The sequence below is a fragment of the Paramormyrops kingsleyae genome, chromosome 19 (assembly GCF_048594095.1).
Source record: "Paramormyrops kingsleyae isolate MSU_618 chromosome 19, PKINGS_0.4, whole genome shotgun sequence".
Taxonomy (NCBI): domain Eukaryota; kingdom Metazoa; phylum Chordata; class Actinopteri; order Osteoglossiformes; family Mormyridae; genus Paramormyrops; species Paramormyrops kingsleyae.
Window position 1 is genome coordinate 8894319 of NC_132815.1, and position 27255 is coordinate 8921573.

The following is a 27255-nucleotide window of genomic DNA, read 5'->3' on the forward strand; positions in this document are numbered from 1 at the left end:
ATTCACGTAGGTCGCAAACACCATTTGGAGACAACTTCATCTTCTTAACAGGTAAAATTAAAAAGCCAGCTTAAATCAGATACCCTTCCCCACCCCACCCTCCACCTTCCCCACAATAGCCCCCCCCCCCCCCCCATTGTAGTAAGGAGTAAGGAGAGATGGGTCAGCCCACTCACTCTTACACTGATTCAGGGCAGCAAGACTCAGGTGAACCACACCTACACGGAAGCTTGGGAAGATATTTTTCATACCATACCACACAATGGTGACTTCAGCCCTGTGGCTTAACCTTTCATAGCATCCACGTTCACAGGCAACGTGATACAGATCTTCTCAGTACTGTTCATGAAAGCGGGGAGATTTTGTAATTGTGATTTTAATGGATAATGGGCATTCAGTTCTGAATAAGTCCTTGGGGGTCGAAAGAAGACAAATCCAGAGCAATAAAACAAAAACGTGGGCAGCAAATGTGTGTGTGTGTGTGCGCGTTCCAGGAGGGCTAAACAGAACCCCCATCTCTACTCATTTCTCTAATACTAAAGCAGAACTCAAGGCTGTGTTAATCTGACTCTCACCTCTGCACGCACCCTGTGTCACACAGCTGCATTCTCACTTTACATGCATGCAAAGGCTTTTCTGGTCTATGTAGCCTATAAATTTCTGACAATTGGCTAACATAACGAAAAAGGGGGGGGGGAAAGGCAACAAAAACCACCTATTTCTTAAGCGAATGGTTCAGTCTTACCTTCCCCTCCTGCTCCTCAAACACAGACTGGTCCACATTGCAAGCAAATAGGGAGGTGGGCAGATCGTTGAAGTCGGTGATGTGGTGGAGTCCGTCGTCCAGCAACGGGTCTCCAATAGAGTTCTGCAGGACAAGCAGCTCCTCTCCACCCAGGAGATAAAAGTGTTGGTAGAACGCGGTGTTTCTCATCTTGGGGAACAAATGCTCTCCTTTCATGACTGAAAAGCACAAGTAGAAAAAAAGTATCTCAGACATCTTGAGGGACTTAGAGAGCTTCTCGTGACAAGTTATCAATCCTCTATTCTTCTGGAGTCAATAACAAGGCATGAATTTGAGTTTCGGGCCGTGGGAGGTTAAATCACACAAATTTAGCCAGTTTAGCACTCTGCGGGGTCTGCCCCATCCCTCTCTGCTTTCTTTATCTGATTTTTTGTCCTCAAGCTGCTTGCTTCCTTATGAGACCCCATCGATGTTTTCATGATTTTATGAGATGGGGGGGGCGTGCTCAGAAGAGAGAGTCAGATGAGCAGGGTTTGGTGTGCTAACTTAGCCTGTTTCTCAGTCCCTCTGATGTGTACAAACTGATGTGTTCTGCAGCCACGCTCTGCACAGCCCTGAAAGCAGCTCCCACATATCGATCCGGGCTCTCATGTCCTGCCTATCCCCCATCTGTTTGCCTTTCTGTGTCCCCAACTCCACCTCTGCCAAAAACCCCTTTGTTTCCATCATTAAAGTTCCCAGCTCCAGGCCCAGCCTCATGTTCAGATGTCATTCTGTTTGCCATCCTGACTGGAGACCATTTCACTGGTTGCCCATAATGCAGCAGTGGCTGTCCCGTACAGTGCCTGATTTTAAAAACAGTGCCCCCAAGCAAATGTCAGCAGTGAATGATTGCCCTTACACGAATTAGATCCTTTAAGGATGGGGGGGCTTGGGAGGCCCACTTACTGTCCTGTCCCAATCCAGACATGGCCACTTCCTCTCCGAGCAACGCCATCAAGTCCATCAAAGCCTAACCCTAACCCTGACGGGGCGTGTCCACCAGTAGGGTGTCACTTTTATTAGCATTTCGTCTACTGCTTGAGATACCAGAAATTATTTTGGGATCAATGACCCATTCCATCCCTCCCCCCCCAACACACACACACACAAGCATGTCCACACCATGCAGCCATAAATGGAGGACCTGGGCTTGTCTAAATCATTCCCACACTGAATAAACTGTGCTAAAAATAGACCAAAGGCTAATGAAATGAAGAGATCACCGGACACTTGATTAAATTGCAACGTTCCAGATGACCCCATTTAATTTCTATATCAACCACTAGATAAGCCTGTTTGCAAGCTAGCCTTAAACAATGGTATACATAACTTCGCTATCAAGGGCTGATGAAACTACTCATACTAGTGCCTTTCAGAACAGAACTCAATACAGGAATAAAGTCACCCACCGAAAATGGAAGTTATTTATTGGTCTCCTTAATGCAACACAGTAAGTACTATGATCAAATTCTTGCGTAGGTTTTGTTATGGTCCATTGTGGTTTCTTAAAGCAATTCATCCGAATAACCGGGGTCTGAAATTAAAAACCCCAAGTTAGCGTTTAGGTAGCGCACCCGATACATTTTAAAGGAAAAATCACAAGAAAACGAAACGGGACCGTAACTTTTTTTTCGGTCTTATTTCAACTGCAAGGCGCTAAGATTCGGGCCGCAACTTTTCCTGCAGCTCGCGCACTACAGGGATATGGCATTTTATTAATTAGCAAGCGGCAAGGTATAGAAAGCGCCCTTTATTGTAGATCCACTATGAAAGTACATGTGTCTACCAGGAATCATTAATTAAACTGCACACGATGTGACTCATTACGTCATCCCCCCTAATGACCCGTCGCTATTGGACTCCAGATGCATACATGGGATCTGTGCGAATCCGACCCCAGCACCAGTTACCTGAGCGAAACCGGACAGATCTGCCCCACTCACTCACTCGTTCACCCACTCAGTCATTCACTCACTCCTTTCAGCAGGAATAAACAATTACCTCTAAAAGCATCAGGGATGTCCGTTCAGCCGCATGCTGATTAAAAATTGATTTCCGTTTTAATACCACGGACATCACAAACAAATGCGATCGGAAGAAAGCCGTACTTATACTGTTTTTTTACTGCGCAGGGTGTTTCATGTATAAAACACTATGTTAAAAGTGCTCCTATGCATTCAAAGGATTAGGTCGATCAAACGGAAACGCGGACAGTGGAAACACTGTGAACAGTGCAACTTGTAGGCTCGATGGACTTGTCTCTGACGCCAGCCCCAATTTCATCCATCCTACAATACGCCCCATAATCAGGACAAACCCCTTGTGTAATACCTTAAATGACCTTGCTGGCAAAACACCCTGCAATATTTTTTTTTCTTTAATATTTTGTTACCGGTTCTCCATTTCGGCATTGACAGTCAGACATAATACACCTGTTCCCGCAGCAAAACTCCGTGCAATAAAAACAATGAACGATAATGCCCTTATCCGGCAATAAATCTTCATTAACCCGACATATCATAGAAAAACCCAAGTGATCTTACTGACTGCATCATCAAAAAGTCAACTGACGTATTTACTTAAACCCGTTTGCAGTTAACCGCTTCGCGTCCTCCTCGCTCCACTGTATCAAGCCAAACAGGCTGGAAAATTAAGTTCAGCGTCTTTAATTAATTACGCACCACCCCGAACACCCCAATTAACATCTAAAATTCTGCTTCCGCCTGCTTGAAATAGAGCAGCATAATTTCCTGAATGGCTTCAGTAAGTTATCTAGTGCAGGGGGGCACTTTTCCCATGCAACGTTAACGAAAAAAAGACGACAGTGGTTACAGTTTGCGTCACCAGCAGAGACCCGTGCCCGCGAGAGAGAGTCGCGAGCCGTTTCTCCCGCTCACCTGCGCTGCTGTAGCTGTCCGGTGCTGCCGCCTGTGCCTCTGCCGCCTCACTTTCGCTTTGTGAATGAACCTGCTGTTCAAGCTGCGAGCCACTGATCTCCTGACGTTAATGCGCTCGCTGCGAGTCACCAATGACTGGCCTCCGGCGCTCAAGTGATGTTCGCGTTACCCAGTAATGAATCACGCCTCGGTCCGCAGGGGGCGCGTTCCGGCCAATAGGATGCTGCCGTGCCGTGGCTAAAAAAAGCTGGGGGATCGACGGAGGTGCGTCAGCGCTGTCGCACCGGCGGTGGGATGTCGCCTGGGCTGTGCAGCAGGTGAACCGAGCCTCAGGACTGGTGGCGGCATCTTTCTTCATCGGTACACGGCTGTTGTTGAGTATCTCTCCCGTTTGCCAAAAACGGAAGGCAGTGATTTTATAAATATGGTTCCCACAAAAATTACAGATTTCCTCGTTGGAATTAGGAATATGCATATCCGCAAAGCGTCATAAAGCAAATCAATTAACTGTAAATAAATGATGTTCCATATCTATAATTAAAGGACTAAAGCTAATTTTATATACACATACACAGAGCGCGCGCACGCACACATATTAGCAAATGCACACACTACACATGACTTCAAAAGCATGCATTACATTAAAATATAATTTTAACAGAGGCGCCTACACATTTTTTTTTAAGTTTGCTTGCATAACAGACCTTGTAGCTAAGGCAAGCCGTTTTAACATTAAATAAGTAGGCAGCATAGTAATTTTAGGTATGAGCATTTCAGACATCCGTAATTCAGTTCTTACTAATAGGAATGACGTCACTTGACTTAGTTAAAGATCTGAAGATATAGAACAGAAGTGAAATCTGTTACAGATATCTTCAAATACAGCTTTTACTAGTAAGAATAGACTATTGGATATCACAGATTACTAAAATGCAATTCTTCCTAGGAAAAACAGAATTCTGAATATCTAAAATACAACTACAGACAGGAAAGGGGTGTGTTTAAATGTTATAACAGCTTGCTATATGTAGCAGTTTTAGCATCCCATTACAAACGTCTGTGTTTTTCAAAGATGCTTTATGTGGGATGTAGCGAAGAAGAAAAAGCGGCGGAGACACACTGAAAACACGCCTCCATTCCTGACGTGACATCAGCCCCAGATTTACACAGGAGTGAAAAGTGTCTCCTTTTGGAAGGAAATGTCTCAAAATAAGCCACCTGATTCATTTCCTATGCCACGCTTTCATGAGTCCTGGTGTAACTGGAGAAAAGCTTGACCACAGGTACCATCAATGCATCTGCTAATTAGGGTAGGTGCAGGGATCAGAATTTCTGCCAGAAAGAACCATTGCATTTTCTAGAATCAATGTCCTGGGCTCACCAAACACTATTGTGCATGGCTATTATTACAGATGTTCCTGCCGCTCTGAAACAGAAGATCAGCCTCTTACACAACAAGTTATTTAAAACCGTGAGGATCTCGCAACACAGAGGGCCGTGCAGGTGCCACCAACTTTACATTTCCATCCGTCTGTCTTCCAACTGTTTTTTTTCTGCTCAAGGTCACGCACACCCACTCATACACTATGGGCAATTTAGGAGACATCAGTTAAGCTGACCATGTCCTTGGGCTGCAGCGGGAAAGGTAGTGCCCTGAGGAAGCCTTCGTGATACAGGAAGAAACACACAAACTCCGCACACACTGTAGAAACGAGATTTGGACCCCAAAACCCGGAGGTGAGGTAAGTGGGCGACTCACTGAGCCGTCATGCCAGTCGTGTTTTTGTTTCTGTATCCTGTGCATCTTCAGAGTCCTGTTTTTGTGACATAAATACATGTTTTTTCTTGGATAAACAAATAAAGGTCACTCTCGGCCAATTAGAAATATGCTTATAAGCCTTCTGTGTAATGAGGTAAAAATGCTCAGTTGCCGTTAGTCATGGGATGGCACAGCACAAAGGAGATGTCCGCAAAAGATGGCTCATTTTAGTCCTAATGGATAGACAAACATACAGGCTACATGACTGCTGTGTGTCACCATTTTTGTTAGTGCAGCCTGAATTGACTGGATTGGACATCAGAGAGAGTTTAAGAGAAAGAGATGTAGCCACACTTCTTGAATATGAGGAGAAAAGACCTTTAACCCTTCAATCGTCTATCTAAAAAGCTCTTATCTGGGTGTGTATTTACAGATAAACTTTATGAATCAGTGAGGGGATTAAGTAAACTGTATATACTTAAGCACAGATTTTATAGCTTATATAAGGAAATGATAAGACAAGATCAACTATATGAATGTATGTTCTTAATGGTTAGTTTTCATGTAATGGCAAATATTAATTATACATTTTCAGAGACTCAGCAAATGAAAATTGTCCTCTGTTTAAACATCTGTGGTTTAATTTTGTCTTACACACTAAATATGACAGCCGCTGCAATGCAGTTATAAAACAATGCAACAATTCCGTAAAAATCTGCATTACTTCCTCTAGTTTATTGCTCAAATTACATTGAACTGACATGTTATTTAGATTAAATGTTCCCAGTGATTTTTTATTTGCTTATTAGTTATTGGTAAACATTTAGGACCGCACAGATGTTTATAGAATGAATTAAAATTCCCAGGGTTTTCCTGCCAAGGTTGGCTACTGAAGAGAAGTTTCTGGTGCAACACGGCGTGGTCCAGGGTCTGGTGGAGGACAGACTACTTCACACACAGGTTCCTGAATGCCGTGGCTCCACCTCCTGGTGTGGCACACTACCTGTGAGCATACTGCACTGAGCAGGGCCCATCCGGCTGCTGGGTCCCGACCAGGTGGAGTGAGCTCTGCAGATACAGCCAACATTGCATGATTATATGTTATATACTTTGTTTGCAGAAATATATGTAGTTTTTCCCATCTTTTACTCATTATTTGAGTTGTCTATAGTTTGTACAAGAAATATTACTATGTATTCAAGAAAATATATTCCTACAGATTTAATATGTATGCAATATGTATTCATAGAAACTTGTTAAAAACCGAGAAATGAAATAAAGTGTGTTTAATTTTACTTTATATTTTCTTTTGCAGTCGACAGCACTTAACAGACAGATCTGCTACAGAGATCTGAAGCCTTATGCTTACAGGATGTGGCACGGGGTCCAGGAGAGTGAACTTATACTTAAAGAGGATCAGGCAGATGAACATGTGGATCTCCATCAGGGCGTAAGACCTGCAAGAACAGGAGAGATTCCTCTCTTCAATGTCTGACCGCCATGGTGAAAGCCATCAGAAAAATTACTGCTCCATCAAAGCCCACAGGGCTGTGGCTCCGCCCTACGCGTGTCACTGCTGTCCAATGAAAACCTGCAGCCCACAGGGCTGTGGCTCCGCCCTACGCGTGTCAGTGCTGTCCAATGAAAACCTGCTGCCCACAGGGCTGTGGCTCCGCCCTACGCGTGTCAGTGCTGTCCAATGAAAACCTGCAGCCCACAGGGCTGTGGCTCCGCCCTACGCGTGTCAGTGCTGTCCAATGAAAACCTGCAGCCCACAGGGCTGTGGCTCCGCCCTACGCGTGTCAGTGCTGTCCAATGAAAACCTGCAGCCCACAGGGCTGTGGCTCCGCCCTACGCGTGTCAGTGCTGTCCAATGAAAACCTGCAGCCCACAGGGCTGTGGCTCCGCCCTACGCGTGTCACTGCTGTCCAATGAAAACCTGCAGCCCAAAGGGCTGTGGCTCCGCCCTACGCGTGTCAGTGCTGTCCAATGAAAACCTGCAGCCCACAGGGCTGTGGCTCCGCCCTACGCGTGTCAGTGCTGTCCAATGAAAACCTGCAGCCCACAGGGCTGTGGCTCCGCCCTACGCGTGTCACTGCTGTCCAATGAAAACCTGCCGCCCACAGGGCTGTGGCTCCGCCCTACGCGTGTCACTGCTGTCCAATGAAAACCTGCCGCCCACAGGGCTGTGGCTCCGCCCTACGCGTGTCACTGCTGTCCAATGAAAACCTGCCGCCCACAGGGCTGTGGCTCCGCCCTACGCGTGTCACTGCTGTCCAATGAAAACCTGCAGCCCACAGGGCTGTGGCTCCGCCCTACGCGTGTCATTGCTGTCCAATGAAAACCTGCAGCCCACAGGGCTGTGGCTCCGCCCTACGCGTGTCAGTGCTGTCCAATGAAAACCTGCAGCCCACAGGGCTGTGGCTCCGCCCTACGCGTGTCAGTGCTGTCCAATGAAAACCTGCAGCCCACAGGGCTGTGGCTCTGCCCTACGCGTGTCACTGCTGTCCAATGAAAACCTGCAGCCCACAGTGTTAAATAATGCAGGTGGCTGACACTGCATGTGTCCAAAGAGCTTAGTGCTAGTCTTCAACCCTCCCAAATTGCTATAGAAATTGAGTGTCGAGGGGGGACAGGGTTAACTGGTGTTATTTTCTTCAGACAAATTTGTGCATATTTGTACAAATAGGTTCAATGCCACAGCATGGAAGATAGAGTGATGTTGAACTGTGCGCTGCGCACTCTGACATCGTATTTTCAGTATCGCGTTAGCATCCTGACTGAGCGTGATTGACGATTGACTCGTCAACCCTGGTTCCCAGAGGTAGCTTAAAGAAAGGTGGGAGGGGCTTCAGCCTGACACAAGGGTGACGATTCACTCATCTGAGCTGTGCTTCCTGCAAAGCTATGGCAGCTGGAGCCTGAAACCGTACGGGAATGTGTGTGTGTGTGTGTGTGTGGTGGCAGGTCGGGGGAGGGGAGCGGGTGCTGATGCTGAATGCAGCTGTATCACGGAGCTTTATCTGTCATAATAACCTTGAGGGCAGCGAGCAAACAATGAGTCATGGTGGGCTACCGTGTCAATGACGCACACAAGCAATCTCCCGTAACAACACTGCTCTGGAGAGAACGGGAGGCTGTGGCACCCGTGCCTCACTGCGGTTGGAGGAGGCCTTTCTCTGCCCCTCCGCCATGAGGGGCACACTGCCAGCATAGAGGAGGAGGAGATTCTGTTTGCTGTTTTTTTCGTGCTTAGATTGTTTATCACTATGTCGAGATACTATTACATCGTACTAACGTATAGAGAGATGGGTTAAAATGAGGATTCTTATCTATGTATCCGTTCAGGAACCTGAGATATCCGAAAGACGTCTGTGCTCATGCTCTGCTATTTGAGGAAGTACACAGTGCCAAGTCCATTTCTGTCCTTCAAAACATGAAAGGGCTTTTTTTTTTGTCTTGGATGTTCCTCAACTGTTGTCTGGACTTTATTCACATGTTCCTCAAAGCGGGGATGAATTCTGGGAGTCTCTCCAGGAGAGTGATGTCTGCCGCTGGTGCCTCAGACCCTGGTGAACATCCGCAGCTGGGAACAGTCTTCTCGTCCCAGCCCAGTGCTGAGCATCGCAGGCTGCCCCCGGCCATGCGGTCGCCCTGGAGACCTCTGATGATAGCATTGCCTGGGTCCCAGGAGATGCCGGGGTGGGGGCTGGTGAAAGGGGATGTTTTGAGCACTGCATGCAGGCTATGAGATGGATAATGTGAACAGTGTGGCAAGCAAGGGAACTGGCTCAGGGAAGAGGTCATGGGCAGAACATCAGCATAGTTGAGCTCCAGACACCTGCAATCCATTTAACCCCCAATTTCTATTTAGAAGTGTAGGGTGCCAGGCTCCCATCTCCACCCTGCAGTGTGCCAGGCTCCCATCTCCACCCTGCAGTCCCAGTGTGCCAGGCCACCATCTCCACCCTGCAGTGTGCCAGGCCACTATCTCCACACTGCAGTGTGCCAGTCTCCCATCTCCACCCTGCAGTCCCAGTGTGCCAGGCTCCCACCTCCACCCTGCAGTGTGCCAGGCTCCCACCTCCACCCTGTAGTGTGCCAGGCTCCCATCTCCACCCTGCAGTGTGCCAGGCTCCCACCTCCACCCTGCAGTGTGCCAGTCTCCCATCTCCACCCTGCAGTGTGCCAGTCTCCCATCTCCACCCTGCAGTGTGCCAGGCTCCCATCTCCACCCTGCAGTCCCAGTGTGCCAGGCCACCATCTCCACCCTGCAGTGTGCCAGGCTCCCATCTCCACCCTGCAGTGTGCCAGGCTCCCATCTCCACCCTGCATTCCCAGTGTGCCAGGCTCCCACCTCCACCCTGCAGTGTGCCAGTCTCCCATCTCCACCCTGCAGTGTGCCAGGCTCCCATCTCCACCCTGCAGTGTGCCAGGCTCCCCTCTCCACCCTGCATTCCCAGAGTGCCAGGCCACCATCTCCACCCTGCAGTGTGCCAGGCTCCCATCTCCACCCTGCAGTGTGCCAGGCTCCCATCTCCACCCTGCATTCCCAGTGTGCCAGGCTCCCACCTCCACCCTGCAGTGTGCCAGTCTCCCATCTCCACCCTGCAATGTGCCAGGCTCCCATCTCCACCCTGCATTCCCAGAGTGCCAGGCTCCCACCTCCACCCTGCAGTGTGCCAGGCTCCCATCTCCACCCTGCATTCCCAGAGTGCCAGGCTCCCATCTCCACCCTGGATTGATTACTAGGCCTCCTTCTCCCCTTCAGAACCCAACACTGAAAAGCTTTATACAAATTGCACTTTTGTAGAACTTGGCTTTTCTTTCTTTTAATATAGGCAGCTAAATTATGGAAATTACCTGCATTATCCATCATTCAAATTAATTGTTTGATACTTCCACAATAATATATATATATTTTTTTTAATTTACTTATTCATTTATCCATTTATCTGTCCATGCAGTAGATGCTTATCCTGGTCAGGGTGCTTGGGACTATTTGATCCTCCACTGTTAAACAACCATGACTTCCTTTAATCAGACCAACCACCTTTCCTTGTCTATAACTGTCCTGAATTCATCCTCACGTTTCGCCTTGCGGTCATGAATTAGTGCTGATATTAAAGCGTTCCCCAGGGATGATCTTAATTAGCCCCTCAGGATTGTGTATATTGGGATCACGATCTCCGCTGCGGCCTTTGCATGAGACCAATGTCTTTTACAGTCTTAAAGTTACTTTACGTAACAGAACTTTTCTCGCTTGGTGAGAGTACAGCCCAAAAACGAGAAAACCCATGGAAATTAATAACAACAGGCTAACAGACGCTAAAGCGGTGCTGGCAGCTTGTTTTGTTATGATAGTAAGAGGTTATTAAACATAAAATCACTGAGCTACAAGATATAGCAGGCAGGAAACGGGATGAAAGGCAACAGGAAATGAAGGAGCTCAGCATGTTGCATGTGCTACCAGAGGATGATGCGGTTAAAATGGAGCCCGAATTGGCACTGATGGCTGACTCCTTCCTGCATTGCTGTGCAAGACAGCAGCACGCTAAACAGTACAGGCTTCGTTAGAGTTCTTTTTCCCTAATCACACAACTGTACACATGTACTAGAGACAATACAGTTTGATGGCTAAAATCTACGGCTTGCTGGCTAACAATATACATTTCTGAAACAAAAATATTATTTGCATATATAAATATAAACATTTTGACAAACATTAAATGAACTAAGAATTGTTTGTGTGTTGCAATGTCAATTTAACTGTCAGTTTAAAACTGGCTCTAAATTTCATTATTCTATTAACTTTAAGGAACAGACCTACTGAAAGCTGTTCATTTTGTTATTATCAAAAGTCATTAGATTTGGGTGATAATTGTTGGTTGCACTGTAAAAAAAGTTCCATTAACTGCCCGTGTGCGAGGCCCCAAGCTCAGTTTTATTGTTCATTAACATCTGTGTGGTTCTGGAATCATCCATCCATCTATTTCATTATATTTACTTGTTTAAAAATAAACTATGGATGCTAAAAAAAAAACTTGCTGCTATGCATAAGGACTTTTACTTATTTGTGAGTGCAGTAGTCAGAAGCCTCATATGTACGATGAGATGTGTTATACTATGGAACAGATTTAAAATCACTGAGAGGCAAACATACTGAATGGATTAACGCATGCACAAACGTTTAGAGGCAGACAAAAAAAAGCTGACATATTCTTTGCAGTTAGACCATACCCCTCAACACAGACGTACGGAGCATTACAAACTCATTCAGAGACCCCCAAACTTACCAAACCTCAAAACACAAGATGGCCGATTGTCTTTTGAAGATGAAGCTAAAATGTATGTTTGTCTAACCTTCCTGGGCACTGGTTACGTCCTCCTCCAAATGCCACGAACCCTTCCAAGAAGACATTCTTTTCTAAATCTGCCTTCTCCCACCGTTCCTGTGGGAAGGAAAGTTTTATTGGACAAACAAGACTTCCTTATTAAAATCAAAGCCTCAAGCGCAGCCTCTGCTCTAAGGCCTGACTCTAAGTGGGGTCTGCATGAGTCTGAGTGGGGTCTGCATGACTCTGAGTGGGGTCTGCATGACTCTGAGTGGGGTCTGCATGACTCTGAGTGGGTCTGCATGACTCTGAGTGGGTCTGCATGAGTCTGAGTGGGTCTGCATGACTCTGAGTGGGTCTGCATGACTCTGAGTGGGGTCTGCATGAGTCTGAGTGGGTCTGCATGACTGAGTGGGTCTGCATGAGTCTGAGTGGGTCTGCATGAGTCTGAGTGGGTCTGTATGAATGTGACCGTTTTTTCACTGAATGAGTGATTATGTTAAAACATTGGTCCTGAGTTGTCGCACACTGGTGAAAAAGCACAGGGGCTGATAAATTAAAACACAAATAACCAGCCAGGTGCCAGTCTGAGGACACAAAGGTTCACAAAAAACAGAAGGTGGGCAGACGGAAAAGGACTGGGGAACGTGCCATTGCTTTGCAAGTACTGCCAAACAAATATATATGGGAATTCTCCAACAAGGAAGGTCTAAGGCACAAGGCAGCAATATTCAACCAAAAATAAACAGGCTTCATTAATGCATTTTTAAAGGCGGGAGTCAAGATCACCATAGGACTTTAAATTAAATTTGAAAAAAAAATCAGCAAAGCGATATGGCAAAACCAAACCAGAACTGTAGTGATGACGCAAACTCCATCAACATTTTCTGCATCTGTCGATTGAGGAAATTAAAAAGCAGGGAGAAGAATGGGGTCAAGAGTAGGTACTTATGAAGACCAGTTTTGCTGTTTCCAAAAAACCTCACCTGCCTAAGCCTTAGTGGGAATTAAAATTAAAATACGGACAAAGAAAATGTAAAACCCAGAATTTCTGCTCTGCCCAGTTTGCTCAAAATCCATCTCGGTTTTCATTTCTGATCCTAACACACACCCCCACAAGGGGCAATCCATTCTCCTCAGATAGCCCTAAACGATTGAGACCAAACGCGCTTTCTCTATGAGGCTGTCCCTCCACGCAGATCACCCCGAGACGGTGACAGAAACACAGGCACAAGTTCCTGCATGTTTCTGCAAGTCCATTGAAAACTCCAACATTCACTCGGCTTAGAAATATAACATCTGCTTTCGTGTCGTTGCACCCTGTTGAGCACAGCTACAGGTAGGACAACTCTGCAAAAAGGGAGAATTATGAATTATAATAGGGAGAGTGGGGATCGCTGTTGATCTGCAGGACACACAATGAGAGCCTGGCTGATTTGGTCCACAAGGGCTGTTTTTATGTGAGGTAAAATAACCTTTTCTGAAAGCTGCATTGTGGCATCTCTGCGGACTCCAGCTGGAAGATTAATAGCGAAGGTAATTGTTCTGCTTCCTGCCCCCTGCGGCGAGCGGCATTGTTCAGTCTCACGTCACAGCACAGCGTGGGGCTCAGCCCTCAGTCCGCCTATCGCATGGGGGCGGGGGGGGGGGGGGGGAGTGGCGGAATGAAGCTTGCGGACAAAGCAGGGGGACCGTTATTTGATTGGCGGCCTCGTCATCCTGGTGGCTCTGTTTCAATCACAGCTCACAGGCTAATTTACACAAACAACAGATACCCAGCTGCCTGCAGACAAGACGCTCTTTTATCATGCGGGCGAATTCAAACAGAGGTAGGCAGACGCCAACCTCGGAGGGCGCGGTGGATGGTCAGAACCAATAATCTGATACCATAGATGCTCCCTCTAATGAATTGTACTGATTAACACCATTTGGGAATCAGCAGCCCACTGGGAAGACTCAGCTCATGCTGTAGCAGTAGGTACAAAATGATAACTCACTGGCCAGAACTGTTCCGGGTCAGGGAAGAGTTGTGGGTCTCGGTGAGCCCAGTATGGGGACAGCATCAAAAGATCCCCAGGTGGAATGATGTAGTTCTGAAAAAGAGTACACCCAGCGTTCTTGAGAGATCCTAGGTGTCCATATTCCCCCTGGCAGTAATGGTATGTTCCTTTGGTAGCTCTGTACCTGTATTTGAAGGGGACGGACCACCCGTCGGGTGATAGCCCCCGGGGCCCGGAGTCGGATGGCCTCCAGGATGCAGCACTTCACATAAGGCGTGCGCCGTAGCTCGGCAGCTAATACGGACGTCCTATCCGTGCCTGCGGAAAAATACCACACAGTACCACTGGCACACAGCTACTGAACCACCTTCCACCTTCTACAGTTGCTTACCTATTTTTCAACAACAAAAAAAAACAACTTGTCACTTGATTTAATCCTTTTCGTCACACTCATATTCATAAAATGGTCTATAAGAATCGTCTCCGTATGTGAGCTGTGATTATCCTGACCTCTGCTGTACACCAAGGGAAGTTCAGCCAGTGTTCTCACACAGTGTGTATTATTCAAAACTCTGCATCTTGCCAATTTGTAATATTCACCTTATAACATAAGAATTTAAAGAAGAAATCTTCTGAAATACAGGTATAAATCTGTATCCCCAGTAATAATCTCCTTAAAAAAATGGAGAGAGGGACTTTATACTATGGCGGATTATTTACTTTGGTCTTTGAGGGCTGTTCTTATCTGCTCCATGGCTTTCTGGTAGACCAAAGGATGGGACAGAATGAGCGCAATGGCCCAGAAAGTGATCTGAAAACAAAGGACTATTAACGGCTGAACGGGCTACATGATCCCACAGCACGATGACTTATTACTGGAAGACGTATGTGCGTCAACACGGCACTATACTCACTTACAGGTATGGCATTGGCCAGTGATGCCCACAGCATGAGCAGTGCATAATTGGGCAGGAATCTGTCTGTTACTGTGGCCATGAGGCGCTGAAGTAGTGTCTGTGAGCAGACACATCAACACAACACAAAGACAAAGGATTATTGTATCATTAGAGTATTATGCACAGTATCAATAAAATTCCATATTCCTTGGATTAAAATCCCTGGCATGTATGTCATATACAGTCAGATCACGGGTAAAGGGAAGAGACTTCTGCTATTTAAGGACCACAATGCTTAGTTGTGATGGGTGAAAGGAAAAGGTTTGTCCCGGGACGGACCTCGGTGCTCGCCTCGGACGGCTCACGGCCTCGGCTGACCATGCGCTTCAGCAGGGAGAGGAGCCAGTGTTTGGATTTAGCCCAGTCCCTGCATAGGTACACACAGAGAGTGGATATAAATGAGCGCCGCTCTGCATACGTACATAAAGAAGCACAAATCTCACAAAGGCACCCGCAATCATCCCCTTAAACCTGAGTCAGCTTGCCCTTGATCATCCCCTTTGTTTTCCGCTTCAAGGCTCTCAACTGGTTAGGTTGACCTGTGTTGGAAGGGCTACCAAGCAATTTCAAAGGAAGACCGTGCTAATCATTCCACAGTATACAACTACAAAAAAACAAAAAAAAATCCAGATCACTGGCAATCTTCTGTGAGCAGACGACCCCACCAAAGTCTGCCTGAAACCCACCGTCAGCCTGAATGATAACCAAAGTCTGCCTGAAACCCACCGTCAGCCTGAATGACAACCAAAGTCTCCAAGAGACCCGGCTTAGCAATAAAACATCTACATGCATCTCTTGCCACAATAAATGTCAAGGTGCATGAGTCAACCGTCAGAAAGAAACTGAAGAGCGTACATGGAAAGTCAGGAAGGAGGAAGACTACCCTATTAATCGGAACAAAATTTATAATGGAAGTTTTCTTGAGATCACCTGGATATAGAATAAAACAGGAATCTCAACAGTGGCGTTAGTAGGGCACAAATGCTAGACAATATCTGGCAAAGAATGGCGGTGGGGAGTGGGGGGTCGTGGTCTGGGGCTCCTTTATTGCTGTCACAGACTCAGAATCTCAGATCACACTCAGCCAATGGCAGAAGACAATGTGAGGACACCTGTGCCAAACCTGAAGGTGAGCTGCGAGCGAGTGAGACCCAAAACAGAACAGACTGAGAAATGGAAATTGAGGGATCTGGCTAGGTAAAGCCCAATGCTAATGCTAACCAAAGCCATTTTTCCATTACGGGCTATCAGCAGGTGCCAGCCAGTGAACGCAGGGTTAGCGCTACATTTATACCTACGGCAGGACGTCTTTCCATCCCACTTTAGGGGGCTGCTGCTTACCTCAGGAAAATGTCAGGCAGCTGGCTGCCGTATTCGAAGCCCTCGTCGTAGATCCGGAAGATCTCAATGAACTCACGCACAGCGGCGGGGCTGTTGGGGGAGTTGTGTTGCCCCAGCAAGTTACTAATCACTGCTGGGTACATGGTGACCCTGTGAAGCAGAGCAAGACAAGGGGTGAATCTCAATATGTGCACATCACTGTACTTGTGCTCTCATGTACACGTTTTACATCATCTTCCATCGCTGAAGACCAGTTCCAATACTAAGAACACAATTACAGAGGACGGTAAAAATCCCCGGATGTCGTTCTTGCCCAACCCCAAATATCAAGGATGCATCGGCTGTATCCTCGCTGAATGAGGTCAATCCCATGATTCATAGTGCCCCATATTCATTCTTGGAAGGCAAGTTGGCAAGACCACAAGTTGGTTTTTCCAAGACCACAAGTACAGTCCTTGCATTCTTGGCATTGAGATTCGCTCAAGCTCTGCTAACAGAAAGGTGTGATATGTCTTGAAGACTAGATGCTGTAGACCAGGGGTGGAGAACGTGTTCCACGGAGGGCCGGTGTGGGTGCAAGGTTTTGGGATGGCCTCTCTATCAGCCAATAGCAGTGGGTCTCCAGGACTGGAGTTGAGAACCACTGTTTTAATATTGTCTGATCCCAAAAACTCGCACCAGCCCTACATGAATCAGGTTCCCCACCCCTACTGTGGAACTTGGGGCTGACAGAGGGGTATGTTGTGGACAGTCAAGGAGAGGGCATAATTGTTAGGACACTACCAGTCAAAAGTTTTTGCAGACACTGAGATTTTCTACATTTGCATGATACTCACTTAACATTTCCTAAAAAGACACTCAATATTCTTCGCTAACAAATAAATTTACAATATATATCCTCCTGAGACCCAAGGAAAAAATTGTCCTTCAATTTTAGTTTATTTGTCTTTGGAGGAAATGACATCTTACAATTTAGATTTTTTCAAATTTATCTTTTATTTTTAATTTCACAGCATGTCCTCTTTAGTGTTTATGTTTCCTTACATCAGTGAAAAGATAGATGCAAAAACAAAATGTCCACTACAATGGACATACTGTAAATGAATGGGTGGGGTCTCAGGAGGTTACATATAGGTGCACAAAGTTTAAGGGAATAAGAAATTAATATAAGATATTAGGGTTTGAGAGATGAGAAAAACAGCAGCAAAGAAAATGCCCATGACACTTGCTTAGGGATTATTTCAAGGGGAGTGTCGCACCCAGCTGATTATGGTAGGTTTCCCATGATCAACAGAAATGAACACATCAGTCATGAACTTGTGCTGAAGTTATTGAAAAACTGCCGTGAGTCAGTAGACATTCTGAGAATTAGGTGGGGATCACCAGATCAGTCAGTTACACCTCTTTGACATATAAATGTGTGACATGAAGTAACAAGCCAAATAATAATAACAATACTAAGGGAATAACTAATTTGTTATTTTTTCTATTCTTATATATATAGATATAGAAAATATGATAAACTATTAAGTTTGCTAGTACAATGTTTCCCAACCCAGTCCTTGGGGAGTCCACATTTTTGCTTCCTCTCAGCTCCCAGCGCACCTGTACCAGGTATTCGGTGTTCCTGATTGGCTGGGAGCTGGGAGGGAGCAAAAACGTGGATTGTCTGGGGTTCCTGAGGACTGGGTTGGGAAACACTGTGCTATTAAACATTAATAAATTGTACAAGGATGACTCACATGGCTTACAGTTAAGAATGTAGTAAGAGTAAAGCAGTTTGGGATTAAGTAGGTTTATAAAGGACACCAAATTAGCTGCTTAGTTAATGTTCCTGCATCCTGTCTTAAGCGTGAAGGAGAATCAGGTCCCCACAGTTTACCTGACCAGGTCACACAGTTCTCCAGAACCGCTACGCCCCAAGAGCGCCAGGTGGGTGTTGAACTGCTCACACAGGTGACCAGACAGTTGAACCTGAGCCTGAGTCAGCTTGCCCTTGATCAGAGGGTTGCATGCTGGGTGAAATCTATAGAAGCTCTCCTTGCTGATGGAGGCTGTGTGTAAAAACAAGTGTTTCATATACAGTGCTTATGGGTATTTAATTGGCATATGGGCATTTAATTAAATGTATAGCCAGTCAGCCTGGGAATACAAAACAGTGGTGTGTTCTAATTAAACAATAAAACAAACTTTAGGTAATGTCCTTGGTTTAAGTGGTGGTTTAATAGTGTTTCTTCGTTTCTAATATACAGGCACCAGCATGAGGGAACAACATTGTCACCACCAGAAGGACAGCACATTTGAAATATCAGATAATTAAACAAATCTCAAGATCTGGATGACACAATGAAGACCGTGAATAATCCATGATATTGTGTAATGAAACTAAAATCCAATATTCAGCATGTAGCCACTGTCATACAGTACCGGAGAGAGACCAAAAAATTCACAAAGACCAGCAAACATTAAGTATGAAGTCTATTGGACTACATTATATCTTAATGATTTGACTAGTCCTTTTTGGTCTAAATTTTCATTATTTTCCCATTCTCATTAAAAAGCCACTTCTGGATTGTCTGTTGATGCTGATGCCCAGTCCTACCTGTGTTGTAGACAGGTTCCTGCACTGCCTGCTCAAAATCCACATCCTTAGATGTAAAGAATGTCCGAAAATCTTTATGGCAGGTCACAAAGGTCAGGCGCTTTCCAGCAGCAAACACAGTGAAGACTGGGCCGTACTAACAAGCAATAAAACACATTTGAATCACAAACCCCATTTCCTGAAAAGTTGGGATATTTTCTAAAATACAATAAAAACAAAAATCTGTGATGCGTTAATTCAGGAGAACCTTTATTTAACCAATAAAAATACAAAGAAAAGATTTTCAACAGTTGGACTGCTCAACTTAATAGTTCTTTATAAATATATGCAGTTAGAATTTGATGGCTGCAACACACTCAACAAAAGTTGGAAGAGAGTTAAAATATGATTGAATAGTGCACAGAATATTCCGGTAACACTGGTTTGGAAGACTCCACATTAAGCAGGCTAACTGGCATCAGGTGAGGTATCATGATTGGGTAAAAGTAGAATCCATCAAAGGCTCAGTCTCTGCAAGCAAGGATGAGTCGTGGTTCACCCTTTGTGCCCAAAATTTTTGAAAACCATTGTTACTTAACTGTCCGTTGCATCCAGAAATGCAACTGAAACTGTATTATGCAAGGAGGAAGCCATACATCAACTCTCTACAGAAACACTGGTGAGTTCTCTGGACCTGAGTTCATTTCAGATGGACCGAAAAACTGTGGAACTGTGTGCTGTGATCAGATGAGTCAACATTTCAGCTGGTTTTCAGAAAAAATGGGTGTTGAGTTCTCTGTGCCAAAGATAAAACCATCCGTCCAGATTGCTATCAATGAAAGGAGCAAAAGCCAGCTTCTGTGATTGCATGGGGGTGCATCAGTGCCCAGAGCATGGGGGAGTTGCATGTATGTCAAGGTACGACTGATTCTGCGGCATATATTAGGATCTTAAAGAGACATATGTTGCCATCACAGCAACATCTCTTCCCAGCATGCCCATGCTTATTTCAGCAGGACAATGCCAGACCACATTCTGCAAGGGCTACAACAGTGTGGCTTCTTAGATACAGAGTGCATGTGCTTGACTGGCCTGCTGCTAGTCTAGATCTATCTCCTATTGAAAATGCATGGTGCACCATGAAGAGGAAAATCAGACAACGGCGACCACGGACTGTTGAGCAGCTGGAGTCTTACTATCACGCAAGAATGGACAAAATTTCCAATTGCAAAATTACTACAATTACTATCCACAGTTCCAAAACGATTAAAAGGTGCCATTAAATAAAGGTCTGCATGAATAAACATATCTCAGATTTTTGTTTTTATTGCAATTAGGAAAATATCCCAACTTTTCAGGAAATGGGATTACTACAAAAAATGAATGAATCACCTTTACACCCAAGACAGGGAAAGCAGATGGAATGTACAATAATAAAGTAAGTCGAGCTTTGTTAATACAAAAAACATGTGTCAACAACGTGCACCTGGCCTAGAATAAATTGTGTGTTTCTTAACAACACAGTTGCTATTGGATATACCAAGCTGAGTCACTGGTATATAGTAAAGAGGTAATACTTAAATTTGTCTCGCATGCTTTACTCGTTTCCCAACATGTCAGGACACAAAATATCTTATTATCAAAGATAGATTTTTGCTGGGTGTTGCAACATGTTAACAACTGTGGTGCATATAGTGAGTTAGCTAAGCCAAAGACCTTGACCTTATTTCAAGATTTTTAGATTCAGTACCAGTAATTTTAAATCTGACTCACTACCTCGTAGTGAATGCAAAACGTATTCTTACTAAACAGATACTTTCCAAATTCTCAGTCAGACTTAATGTCAGCCCAGAATTTCCACATGGGATCAATAAAGTTAATCTGGATCTAATCTTAATCTTAATCTTAATCTTAATCTAATAGTACAGACAATAGGAGAAAAATACACAATCACTAAAACGTAGAAATACATTACTGATCATCAATGCTATATTATTTACACATATTTTGATAGACATCATTTTGAAAGAGTTTAATATAGGATTAGATCTCGAATAACTAAACAGTCACGAAAAGAATGTATGAAGACCACAAAATTATTACAGTAACTTTTACCTTTGCCCTGGCTTGTGCGATAAACTCAAGCGGCGCTTTTCCAAACTGAAATGCGGCTCCGAACCACGGGATCCATCCTGTAATGCATGGAGGATAGTTCACTTTTTTCTGAAGAAACAGCACATATACTGAGCTAAAAAGTATCAGCAAACACAGAAAGAGTATGATTAAATCCATCACAAACGGATGGCTTCAGACCGTCACTTCCCTCTGACAACCGAATCTATTAATCCTAAGTGTGATAGCAGTACCTGTCAGATATAGGAGTCGAGCGATAGGCTGACATGGGCATAACAGCAAATATTGCCATCCAATCAAGCACGGGAAAGCGGGGCTCGCCATTATGCATCTTCGATGGGAAATGTAGTTCTTTAATGCCAGTTAACGGTTTCAGCGAGTGATGAATGAATTTATCGAAAACTACATTGACCTAACTTCCGGTTCATGGTGTTTTGATAAAAAGCTGGGGGCGTCCCAAAGAGCTCAGTGACACATCTGCGGGAGCGTGATTGGCTGTAATAGACTTTGTGCGTTTATTCAGAGCAATTTGTTTTATCGCTTAGTGAAGAGTCTGTGGTTAGAAATGGTTCCTTGTTTAACTCGACGTTTGTGTTATTTTTGAAAGGGAGCAATACCACGGAAAACAATTTTATTTCTGGCTAAAATTGTTTGATTTCGAAATGGGATTCTTTCAGGGAGATACATCGTCTGTCCTGCTAGAGTGGCCGCGGACGACAAAGTTCATCTTGTCCGCGTGCGCAGCTACGGTTGCAGAAATAGGTAGCCGGTTTACGGTCATGCAAACGCTTTACGGGGCCCCTCGCGCTGCTCGCGCTGGGATCTTGAAGTAGCTCTCCACTCGTACCATAGGTAGTATTGCTCTTTAAATATTTAATAATGTTTTAAAATTATATAAAATATACTTAACTTTTAGAAATTAGCGTGGACAACTTTTGATTGAGCATTGGACGGGTTGAAGTCTCCACCTATTTAAGGGGGTCCAGGGAGTTGTATTGGCTGGTTTTGATTATTGGGGGGGTTACAACCCCCCCATTCCCGCATAATTTACGCCCATGAGTGTGGGTATACTTTATTCGAATTCCACTTATAGTGAGGAATCCAAAAATATGTATTTTACTAGGGACCCCGAAAAGCGTACCGCAACCTACTAATTAGTATAATCGTAATGGTTTGTAAATGTGGCATACTCTGTAATTTTAGTCAAACAACGTAGTACATCTTTTTGATTAACATGTTTTATTCATGACCCTGAAATATTAAAATATTACCGATTGGTTTTTGAAATTTTCCAGACAAAAATTTGAGAACTTGTCCATTACACTTGAAGTTTATTAAAACGCTGCTGACAAAACGGGCTTAATTTATTAATAATGCAATTTATTATTTAAGTTCATAATTTATGACATTTTATCATTTTTAGTCAGTGTATTTCTGAATGCGGCACGTTGTTCTGAAAATGCATTATGGGTATTATCGGTATTATTATTTTGCTGTTGATTTGCTTCTGTCCTAGTTACATTTCCTCTTGACCTGACAAAAACCAGACTGCAGATACAAGGCGAGGCAGCCCAAGGTGGTAGTGGCAGCCGTGCTTATCGGGGGTTGGTGCGCACGGCTTTTGGGATCGCTCGCGAGGAAGGGCCCCTGAAGCTGTGGCAGGGTGCCACCCCAGCCATCTACAGACATATAGGTATTCAGGCGTTATGACACTGCAGCAGATATCAGTTCAGATAATCAAATGTTATGATTACATGAGGTGTAGCTGCTCTCATTGGAGGTACTTATTTCAGTTTGCTATGAAGTCTTGTCTTAAGCTTCTTGGAAATTAAAAGTTTCCAAGCTACTTGTCAGAGTTATTGCGGAATACTGCTATTTTGGGGGTGTGATTTGTACTGGGAAGGGCAATGTAACACCTCTAAGGGCTTCATCCATGTCCCCCTCCCACTTTAACTGCACTGCTGATACATCATCATAGCGCAGAGGATGTTTGCAGGCTTTAACCTTCGTGCCCTCCTCCCCCAGTGTATTCTGGTGTGCGGATGGTGGCTTATGAACAGCTGCGGGAATCCCCACTGGGACGGAATGAGGATGCCGGCTTCCCTTTCTGGTGAGAGGATGCATGTCACTGCACATCAGTACGTTCTCTTCCAGCCGCTTATCTAGTGCAGGGTTCCAGGAGTGGCCCAAAGACTGTCCCAGTTAGTACAGGGCACCCTGGACAGGATGGCAGTCAGTCATAAGACACACACACACACACACACACACACACAATGGGCATTTCAACCAGAATTTTTTGGACTGGGGGGAAAACCTGGATTACCTGTGGGAAACGCATCGGATTCCACACACACTGATGCGACCTGTAGTGTGTAGTGTAGTTATGTCACACAGTCTGTAATGAGCCAGAAGTATTGTTCAGTAAAGAACTAAAGAAGCATTGCAATCTCACTCCTTTCTCAGTGAGTTTTTTCATATGCGTTCTGTAAATAGTATAATTACAGAAGAACGTTGAACCACCACGAAATAGAATTAGCGGATAGTCTCAAAAGGTGTGTAACGCTGGGGTTCATGTCCTGCCTCGGTAATAAGTCCCTCTGGATACTGACTTACTGCTGACTGCAGTTTTTGTCGTCCCGTCCCCCCCCAACAGGAAGTCCGTGGTGGGGGGCATGCTGGGAGGGGCACTCGGCCAGTTCATGGCCAGCCCCACAGACCTGGTGAAGGTACAGATGCAGATGGAGGGGAGGCGTCGGCTGGAAGGAAAGCCCCCACGGTGAGCCCCTCCCACAGCACGGCCCCCACCAAAGCCAATATTTAGCCAGCGCCAGACAGACTTTGCTCACTTGGTCTGAACGGCACCTGTATTGTGACAGAGTGAGGGGGGTGTACCATGCCTTCGCGAAGATCATCTCGGAGGGAGGGGTTCGAGGACTCTGGGCAGGATGGGTCCCCAATGTGCAGAGGGCCGCCTTGGTAAATTTAGGAGGTACAAGAAATTCCCCATTTTTTAAATAGTTACCTTACATCGAAGCATTGCACATTGAAAAGTACGCTTGCTGTCAAGATAATGGAGACTTAGCAGGCATGGCACTGAAAAGGACGCCGATTTCTTATTCCTCACGCAGATCTTACTACGTATGACAGCGTGAAGCACTTCCTGCTGAGAAACACCACCATCCCGGACAACAGTGTGTGTCACGGATTGGCAAGGTATTCGCCGTGGTCTTTTGCTCTACCGTTGGACTGTCAATGATTAATTTTGCAGGCGAGCTGATTTAAAACATTTTTTTGTTTGTTTTTTTTTTTTTATTATTCTGCACCTCAGCACCTGTTCAGGTCTGGTGGCAGCTATCATGGGGACGCCTGCGGATGTCATTAAAACCAGGATCATGAACCAGCCCAGGGACAATGGCGGCAGGTTAGCGTAGCAGAACACTCCCATGCAGAAACTGGTAATGGCGAGCGGCCAACGAGCAGTGGAGTTTAACCTTTGGGATCGTTTCTATATATGTTTAGTCTTCATGCACCAGATCACACAGGATGGGAAACATTATTTGAACAGAAAAAAATAAATGCTAGAATAGACAGGCTGCCGATGTAGGGGCTGTCTCAGAATACATAACATGACTTAATTTGGAAACACCCTTGTCCTCATGAATTATTAATAGTCCTGCCCAAAGTTCAATGTTTGTACACCTGTAGTCTTTATAGGAAATGTGTTGTGAGTGATGATAACAGTTCCTGTTGGATTTTGTGTCTTGTCAGAGGTTTACTGTACAAGTCCTCGCTTGACTGCCTCCTGCAAACGATCAGAGGAGAGGGGTTTATGTCTCTGTACAAAGGCTTCCTCCCCACCTGGATGAGAATGGTAAGCTCAGGATTATTCTGCTTGGCTTTGCGGTGTTCTCCAACCATTGGAAGACGCACTGATTACACTCCTGATCACTGTCCCCTTCCTAGGCCCCGTGGTCCATGACGTTCTGGCTGAGCTATGAGCAGATACGGAGGGCGACAGGCGTCACCTCGTTTTAGAGCCTGCGGAGTTTCGCCCTGGTGCCTATTCCTACCGGAGACATTGTCCTTGCCTGTGGATGGCCAAATGAAAGTATAAGTGGCATTACACAAACTACCTTGCGAAGACACGGGTGAATCACTTGAACGTTATAGAGCCAAGCTTTTTTTCGCGGTCTGTGTGATATACCTGGTGACCTCTTCGTTTTCCAAGATGATTCATGCCAGTGCCTGACATGCATTGACTATCTACTCCGAAATAATATTCACCCAACCATATTCCAGCCACTTATCCTGGTCAGTGCACAAGACAGGGGTACACACACACGTGGCACATATACCCTCACAATCATGGGCATATGTGGGCACTTCAGAGATACCAGTTAGACTAATTGCATGCCTTTGGACCATGGAAGGAAACCAGAGTACCTACAGGAAACCCCCATGATGAGGGGAGAACATGCAAGCTCCATGCACACCGAGCAGGGACAGGTTCCCAAGTCCTGTCCCTACTACCCACTGAGCCTCCACACCACCCGGATACAATGGAAATGTCACATTGGAGTCATTGACAGATTCTGTATATGATCAGACGTTAAGCGGATAGGGGGCACAGCGGTGCAGTGGCGAATACGGTTGCCAGGGTTCGAGTCTCTAGCTGTAGCTCTATGTGTGTGGAGCTTGCTTGTTCTACCTGTGTCGCTGTGGCGTTTCCCCCATGTTCTCCGGTTTCCCCCCGCGGTCCAAAAACATGCTACGGTAAATTGGAGTTACCACATTGTCCATTGGTGTGAATGTGTATGAGTAGTATGGATGTGTGTATATGTTTGCCCTTGGCGTCTTGTCCAGGGGTATTCCCGGCCTTTCGCCTGTAACTTGTGAGGTAGTTTCTGGACCAACACGGTTCTGAATAGGACAAGCAGGTATAGAAGATAGATAGATGAATATTGAGCAGGTGACAAACAGTGTTCTAAAAAAGCTCTTTAAGTTTGATTGTTTTTACATTTTGGTGTAAATAATTGTTCGGCCCTCAACAGCTTCCAAAATTAGACAATTGCAGCCTTAAATGATACGTAAAGCATCACTATGTCACTATGTTACTTTTGCTATGACAAAAAGTAAGCAGAAATACAGAAACTATGAGAAAAAGGAAATCGACCCTCGATGCTTCCATAGGATTTGAGAAGTTATTGGCCATATGTTGGTAATAAAATGCACTTGATTGGCTGAATACACTCTTTAAAAGCAGAACTTTGGCAGTCTGGTGGTCACACCACACCAAGCAGGAAAAGATCTCAGCAATGATCTCAAAGAAGTAATGGCTGCTTATCAATCTGGGAAGGGTTATAAGGGTGTTTTCAATTTGAAACCCGCAATTCTAGTGAGAAAGATGATTTACAAATGGAGAACATTTGAGACATTTGCCAGCTTCCCAGGAGTGGATGTCTCAGCAAATTCACCCCAAGGTCAGATCATATAATTCTCAATGAAATTGAAAAGAACCCAAAAACCACTTTTAGGGATCTACTAGCTGGTTTTAATTAACAAATGTCAAAGTTCATGACTACATGATTAGAAAAAGACTGAACAAGTATGATGTTCACAAAAAGGTATCGAGGAGAAACCCCTTCTGTCCAAAAAGAATAGCTTAGGGTTTCAAAGCTGCATCTGAACAAACCACAAGGACAAGGCAGTTTGGACACGATACAAAAGTAGAGGTTTGACACAACAGCATATGATCAAGAGCACTTTACACCAATCATCAAGTATGGTGGCTGGAGAATGTATTGGATTTGTTTTTTAGGCCAGAGTACCTGAGTGCCTTGTGGTGAAGTTGACAGTGACCTCCTCATTTATATAATTATTCTAGGCTTAAAAGTTAAACCGCCTGCTTGACAGCCAAAGCTGGGCCAAAATTTGCTCACACAGATATACCAGGGCTGTTCAAATCACTGTCCTCAAGGTCTGAGCCCTGCTGATTTTCCAGCCTTTCTTTACCCCTAAGCCAGGTGTGAAGCCTCTGGCCAATCAGAATCAGTAATTATTAAACTACCTGGCAGAACTGAAAACAAAGCCTGGGTTTGGAATTGAGTTCCAGATTTGAAGGGCCCTGAAACAGACTGACCCCAAAATGTCCAGCAAGTCTACTTGCTAGCTTGAATGTGATCTTTAATTCACTGCCTCTGTGTATGAATGTATGAGCCATGCCTGGATTGTGAATTTTACTATACTTTCAAAATAAATCCTATGTGTTGTAATATATTTTAAAAATATGTTTTTTTTATTTGTCCATTAAAACCATTATTTCTTTGCATCATTTTGATATATCCTGGGACAGATGCAAAAAAACCCCAAACACTAAACACTCTACTAAGGTAAATTTAACATGCCGATCTGGTGTATATCACACAGCTGCATACTAGAGTAATAGCCTGCAATTCATTCCATTTGT

General features: G+C 45.0%; 3 protein-coding genes across 7 annotated transcripts in view; 1 reads left to right on the plus strand and 2 right to left on the minus strand.

The window, feature by feature from the left end:
- Positions 1 to 3844, minus strand: part of rcan2 (regulator of calcineurin 2) — a 43838-nt gene extending 39994 nt beyond the window's left edge. The window contains exons 1-2 of one of the 3 annotated variants that reach the window (XM_023831615.2): positions 3685 to 3844; positions 746 to 963 (exon numbers count right to left, since the gene is read on the minus strand). In XM_023831615.2, coding sequence (XP_023687383.1) covers positions 746 to 961 — 216 coding nt within the window. In that variant the 5' untranslated portion in view covers positions 962 to 963; positions 3685 to 3844. Of the gene's footprint in view, positions 1 to 745; positions 964 to 2788; positions 3300 to 3366; positions 3597 to 3684 lie in introns of those variants that run through there. The other 2 variants (XM_023831617.2, XM_023831616.2) reach the window with 2 other exon arrangements.
- Positions 3845 to 6066: 2222 nt separating this feature from the next.
- cyp39a1 (cytochrome P450, family 39, subfamily A, polypeptide 1) lies at positions 6067 to 20995 on the minus strand. Of its 3 annotated transcripts, XM_023831607.2 has the most exons (12): positions 20772 to 20995; positions 18678 to 18813; positions 17958 to 18129; positions 16076 to 16225; positions 15014 to 15101; positions 14697 to 14792; positions 14499 to 14589; positions 13963 to 14096; positions 13776 to 13871; positions 11807 to 11895; positions 6813 to 6900; positions 6067 to 6511 (listed from the first exon to the last, which is right to left on the minus strand). In XM_023831607.2, the coding sequence occupies exons 1-12, from the start codon at positions 20946 to 20948 to the stop codon at positions 6443 to 6445; spliced, it is 1386 nt and encodes a 461-aa protein (XP_023687375.1). In that variant the 5' UTR covers positions 20949 to 20995; the 3' UTR covers positions 6067 to 6442. The 3 variants fall into 3 exon arrangements, with proteins under 3 accessions (XP_023687375.1, XP_072559053.1, XP_023687376.1); XM_072702952.1 differs by lacking the exon at positions 6067 to 6511 and having other exon boundaries at positions 6530 to 6900; XM_023831608.2 differs by lacking the exon at positions 6067 to 6511 and having other exon boundaries at positions 6823 to 6900; positions 11740 to 11895.
- A 258-nt stretch (positions 20996 to 21253) lies between these two features.
- slc25a27 (solute carrier family 25 member 27) lies at positions 21254 to 27065 on the plus strand. Its single transcript, XM_023831546.2, has 9 exons — positions 21254 to 21551; positions 22306 to 22482; positions 22815 to 22899; positions 23443 to 23565; positions 23666 to 23778; positions 23918 to 24002; positions 24118 to 24210; positions 24558 to 24660; positions 24753 to 27065. Exons 1-9 carry the CDS (start codon positions 21452 to 21454, stop codon positions 24822 to 24824), a joined length of 951 nt encoding a protein of 316 aa, XP_023687314.1. The 5' UTR covers positions 21254 to 21451; the 3' UTR covers positions 24825 to 27065.
- Positions 27066 to 27255: the final 190 nt, after the last annotated feature.

Excerpts from the sequence above, each read along its gene's own strand:
- slc25a27 (XM_023831546.2), top strand. The coding sequence starts at position 21,452 with ATGGGATTCTTTCAGGGAGATACATCGTCTGTCCTGCTAGAGTGGCCG. Across the intron at positions 21,552-22,305 it reads AGCTACGGTTGCAGAAATAG|TTACATTTCCTCTTGACCTG; the intron begins GTAGCCGGTTTA and ends CTTCTGTCCTAG. Across the intron at positions 22,900-23,442 it reads GATGCCGGCTTCCCTTTCTG|GAAGTCCGTGGTGGGGGGCA; the intron begins GTGAGAGGATGC and ends CCCCCCCAACAG.
- cyp39a1 (XM_072702952.1), bottom strand. The coding sequence starts at position 20,948 with ATGGATTTAATCATACTCTTTCTGTGTTTGCTGATACTTTTTAGCTCA. Across the intron at positions 15,102-16,075 it reads CTGCCTGACATTTTCCTGAG|GGACTGGGCTAAATCCAAAC; the intron begins GTAAGCAGCAGC and ends GTACCTATGCAG. Across the intron at positions 14,097-14,498 it reads AACAGCCCTCAAAGACCAAA|GCACGGATAGGACGTCCGTA; the intron begins GTAAATAATCCG and ends ATTTTTCCGCAG.